The sequence below is a fragment of the Leuciscus leuciscus genome, assembly GCF_965113295.1.
Source record: "Leuciscus leuciscus genome assembly, chromosome: 9".
Classification (NCBI taxonomy): Eukaryota; Metazoa; Chordata; class Actinopteri; order Cypriniformes; family Leuciscidae; genus Leuciscus; species Leuciscus leuciscus.
Window position 1 is genome coordinate 4,091,082 of NC_138733.1, and position 5,000 is coordinate 4,096,081.

The 5,000-nt window shown below is 38.7% G+C and overlaps 1 protein-coding gene across 1 annotated transcript in view; it reads left to right on the top strand.

Moving 5' to 3' along the window:
- Positions 1–5,000, top strand: part of gucy1a2 (guanylate cyclase 1, soluble, alpha 2) — a 36,974-nt gene that overhangs the window by 17,034 nt on the left and 14,940 nt on the right. The window contains 1 exon segment of the mRNA XM_082180008.1: positions 3,960–4,115. Coding sequence (XP_082036134.1) covers positions 3,960–4,115 — 156 coding nt within the window.

A 5,000-nucleotide genomic window follows, 5' to 3' on the forward strand; every position in this document is an offset into this window, starting at 1 on the left:
TATGTTTAGTATGGGGGTTATTATTTACTCTGAGTGTGGGTTATGTTTAGTATGGGGGTTATTATTTACTCTGAGTTTGAGTTATGTTTAGTACGGGGGTTATTATTTACTCTGAGTTTGAGTTATGTTTAGTACGGTGGTTATTATTTACTCTGAGTGTGGGTTATGTTTAGTATGGGGGTTATTATTTACTCTGAGTGTGGGTTATGTTTAATACGGGGGTCATTATTTACTCTGAGTGTGGGTTATGTTTTAGTACGGGGGTTATTATTTACTCTGAGTGTGGGTTATGTTTAGTACAGGGGTTATTATTTACTCTGAGTGTGGGTTATGTTTAGTACGGTGGTTATTATTTACTCTGAGTGTGGGTTATGTTTAGTACGGGGGTTATTATTTACTCTGAGTGTGGGTTATGTTTAGTACGGGGGTTATTATTTACTCTGAGTGTGGGTTCTGTTTAGTACGGGGGTTATTATTTACTCTGAGTGTGGGTTCTGTTTAGTACGGGGGTTATTATTTACTCTGAGTGTGGGTTATGTTTAGTACGGGGGTTATTATTTACTCTGAGTGTGGGTTATGTTTAGTACGGGGTTATTATTTACTCTGAGTGTGGGTTCTGTTTAGTACGGGGGTTATTATTTACTCTGAGTGTGGGTTATGTTTAGTATGGGGGTTATTATTTACTCTGAGTGTGGGTTATGTTTATTACCGTGGTTATTATTTACTCTGAGTGTGGGTTATGTTTAGTACAGGGGTTATTATTTACTCTGAGTGTGGGTTATGTTTAGTACGGGGGTTATTATTTACTCTGAGTGTGGGTTATGTTTAGTACGGGGGTTATTATTTACTCTGAGTGTGGGTTATGTTTAGTACGGGGGTTATTATTTACTCTGAGTGTGGGTTATGTTTATTACTGTGGTTATTATTTACTCTGAGTGTGGGTTATGTTTAGTACAGGGGTTATTATTTACTCTGAGTGTGGGTTATGTTTAGTACGGGGGTTATTATTTACTCTGAGTGTGGGTTATGTTTATTACCGTGGTTATTATTTACTCTGAGTGTGGGTTATGTTTAGTACGGGGGTTATTATTTACTCTGAGTGTGGGTTATGTTTAGTACGGGGGTTATTATTTACTCTGAGTGTGGGTTATGTTTAGTACGGGGGTTATTATTTACTCTGAGTGTGGGTTATGTTTATTACCGTGGTTATTATTTACTCTGAGTGTGGGTTATGTTTAGTACAGGGGTTATTATTTACTCTGAGTGTGGGTTATGTTTAGTACGGGGGTTATTATTTACTCTGAGTGTGGGTTATGTTTAGTACAGGGGTTATTATTTACTCTGAGTGTGGGTTATGTTTAGTACGGGGGTTATTATTTACTCTGAGTGTGGGTTATGTTTAGTACGGGGGTTATTATTTACTCTGAGTGTGGGTTATGTTTAGTACGGGGATTATTATTTATTCTGAGTGTGGGTTATGTTTAGTACGGGGGTTATTATTTACTCTGAGTGTGGGTTATGTTTAGTACGGGGGTTATTATTTACTCTGAGTGTGGGTTATGTTTATTACCGTGGTTATTATTTACTCTGAGTGTGGGTTATGTTTAGTACGGGGATTATTATTTATTCTGAGTGTGGGTTATGTTTATTACCGTGGTTATTATTTACTCTGAGTGTGGGTTATGTTTAGTACGGGGGTTATTATTTACTCTGAGTGTGGGTTATGTTTAGTACGGGGGTTATTATTTACTCTGAGTGTGGGTTATGTTTAGTACGGGGGTTATTATTTACTCTGAGTGTGGGTTATGTTTATTACCGTGGTTATTATTTACTCTGAGTGTGGGTTATGTTTAGTACAGGGGTTATTATTTACTCTGAGTGTGGGTTATGTTTAGTACGGGGGTTATTATTTACTCTGAGTGTGGGTTATGTTTAGTACGGGGGTTATTATTTACTCTGAGTGTGGGTTATGTTTATTACGGGGGTTATTATTTACTCTGAGTGTGGGTTATGTTTAGTACGGGGGTTATTATTTACTCTGAGTGTGGGTTATGTTTAGTACGGGGGTTATTATTTACTCTGAGTGTGGGTTATGTTTAGTACGGGGGTTATTATTTACTCTGAGTGTGGGTTATGTTTAGTACGGGGGTTATTATTTACTCTGAGTGTGGGTTATGTTTAGTACGGGGGTTATTATTTACTCTGAGTGTGGGTTATGTTTAGTACGGGGGTTATTATTTACTCTGAGTGTGGGTTATGTTTAGTACGGGGGTTATTATTTACTCTGAGTGTGGGTTATGTTTAGTACGGTGGTTATTATTTACTCTGAGTGTGGGTTATGTTTAGTATGGGGGTTATTATTTACTCTGAGTGTGGGTTATGTTTAATACGGGGGTCATTATTTACTCTGAGTGTGGGTTATGTTTTAGTACGGGGGTTATTATTTACTCTGAGTGTGGGTTATGTTTAGTACGGGGGTTGGTAAGGACTGCAGTGTTAAGTGTGTTAACTCAATATCTTTTTAAAATCCCTCATTTATAAAAGCATATCAATCTGAAACTAGAACTAAGTTATCAGACACACCATTTTCACCTGTTGGTCCAGAAAACAGGTGAAAAAACCACAAACCTTGAACGTGTCCCTGTGTGACTGTACGGTGACCCTGAGCATCACAGTCCACCGCCGGTTACATAACAGGACAAATATATCGATTTCACACACCGTCTGCGTTTTCAAGTGCTCTGATAGAAACAAAAGAGAATTTGGGATGTCAAAAGAAAGTTAATTACGAAGAACTGTGATTATGTTTACGAAAATGCATGTGTGTGTGTGTGTGTGTGTTTCCTCGCCTCGGTCCCGGCTGCGTAAATGTATTATGCAGAGTTGGGGAGTTCTGCTTAAATAATGCAGTATGCTGCAAGACTGGGCCGTGTGTGTGTGTGTGTGTGTGTGTGTGTGTGTGTGTGTGTGTGTGTGTGTGTGTGTACACTTCTGTACTTCAACTCATAACTCTGAAACTTCCCTGTTTCTATGGCGATAACAGGACTGTGTCCTTAATCCAGCAGATACACACATACTTGAATACCGTGCAGTTTTGCTGTCAGGTTTCAAGTGTTCATATCTATACACACTCAAACACACACACACACACACACACACACACTCAAACACACACACACACACACAAACACTTTTTTTTAGAGTTGGGTCAAGTAACATATTGAATTAAACGAAGTTTTGAAGTAGTAAGACTAAAATAGAATTATGTTTTTAAAACATAATCTTTGTTTTACTTACAAAATCAAAAAATCGAATTAATTACCAAGACTCATGATCTGAGGAAACATTCACAAATTGTACAGGATGAGTTACACACTGAAATAACATTTCAGCGCTGCATGCAGACGAATTAGAGGTGCATTCTCCTTACAAATGCAGATTCATTGCATATTCTAGATACATTCTCATAAAACATGCAAAGAACATTGAATAGTTGTTAAAGAATTCAACCATAGCAACTGAATCCTAATAAAAGAACAGCCTCTCTCTCGCTCTCGCTCTCTCTCTCTCTCTCTCTCTCTCTCTCTCTCTCTCTCTCTCTCTCTCTCTCTCTCTCTCTCTCTCTCTCTCTTTTCGAGTGATGTGATGAGATCCAGTGAGAGAGAGAGAGAGAGAGAGAGAGTGGGTGTGTGGGTGTGTGTGTGTGTGTGTGTGTGTGTGTGTGTCAGATGTGAAATATACAGCACTAAAATCCGATATTCTTTGTTGTTTTTCTTGACAACCATGTAAACATATTCATGCGAGTGTGTCTTCATAGCAACACCAACTCATCGAGCTTATTGCATTAATATTAATTCTCTGCAAATAAATTAAATTTGTAAAATGATATGCATATTTGCTTTTCCATTTCAGCACTTTACTTTCCTTTCCTTATATGTGTGTGTGTGGTTCTCTTTCAGGTGATGGAGCTCAAAGGTCAGATGCTTCACCTCCCTGAATCGAACTCCATCATGTTCCTGGGCTCGCCACGTGTTGATAGGCTGGAGGAGCTCATGGGGCGGGGCTTACATCTGTCTGACATCCCTATTCATGACGCCACACGTGATGTCATTCTGGTGGGTGTGTCAAACGACATCATTAGGCTTTCAATGCATCGGCCGTAAACATCATACAGTTAGGCCAATGAATTATGCTACTTGATGAAAGAAATGTGATCATTATTATTAATAAATGTAAGTATTTATTGAATGTATGTGCCTTTCATAATATATATTTATATTGCCGTTGTTTTGGCTTCAGTTCACTATATCACTTGTGGTAAAATCCACCTTCCGTCACTTATTATAATCACGATAGTTCCAGTTCTGGATGTCAGTGTTGTTATTGTTTACTAAAACTAAAATTTAAATAGATATGAAATGAACAATGTTTTGGAAAGTTACTTTTAAAAGTAATACATTACAATATTGCGTTACTCCCCAAAAAAGTAACTAATTGCATTACTTAGTTAGTCTCAGCCTCAGACATCACGCCCACGGAACGCTGGCTAAACGTCTGATGCATATGGTACACTTAACTGGAAACACTTCAGGAATGTCGAAGTCGTCATCTGATTGGTTGAATTTTATCGGATTTCCGGGGGGCGCGAGTGTCGCGTTTATTTTCGGTCCGCCGGGAAACAAATGTCATGACGCCAAAACCCCTCGTGGAAGAAGAAAGCCGTTGTTTTTACAACTGAGACAATGAGCGCTTACCACGATCAACTAAACGCTGTATTTTCAAAAGTATGTGAAGTTCGCGGCTCCATTGATGCAGTAAACTTGCACAAGGTTCTTGAATGAATAATTTATTAGATGCACGCCGGTCTGTTATTGTAGGGACATCAACATTATATTGTCACGCCCCTAAATATGACGCGGTACAAAACAAACTGTGATTGGTTGTGTTACATGTCAGTCAAACGTCCTCTTGGGCGGTCCTTGGCCAAGAAATGCTGCGAT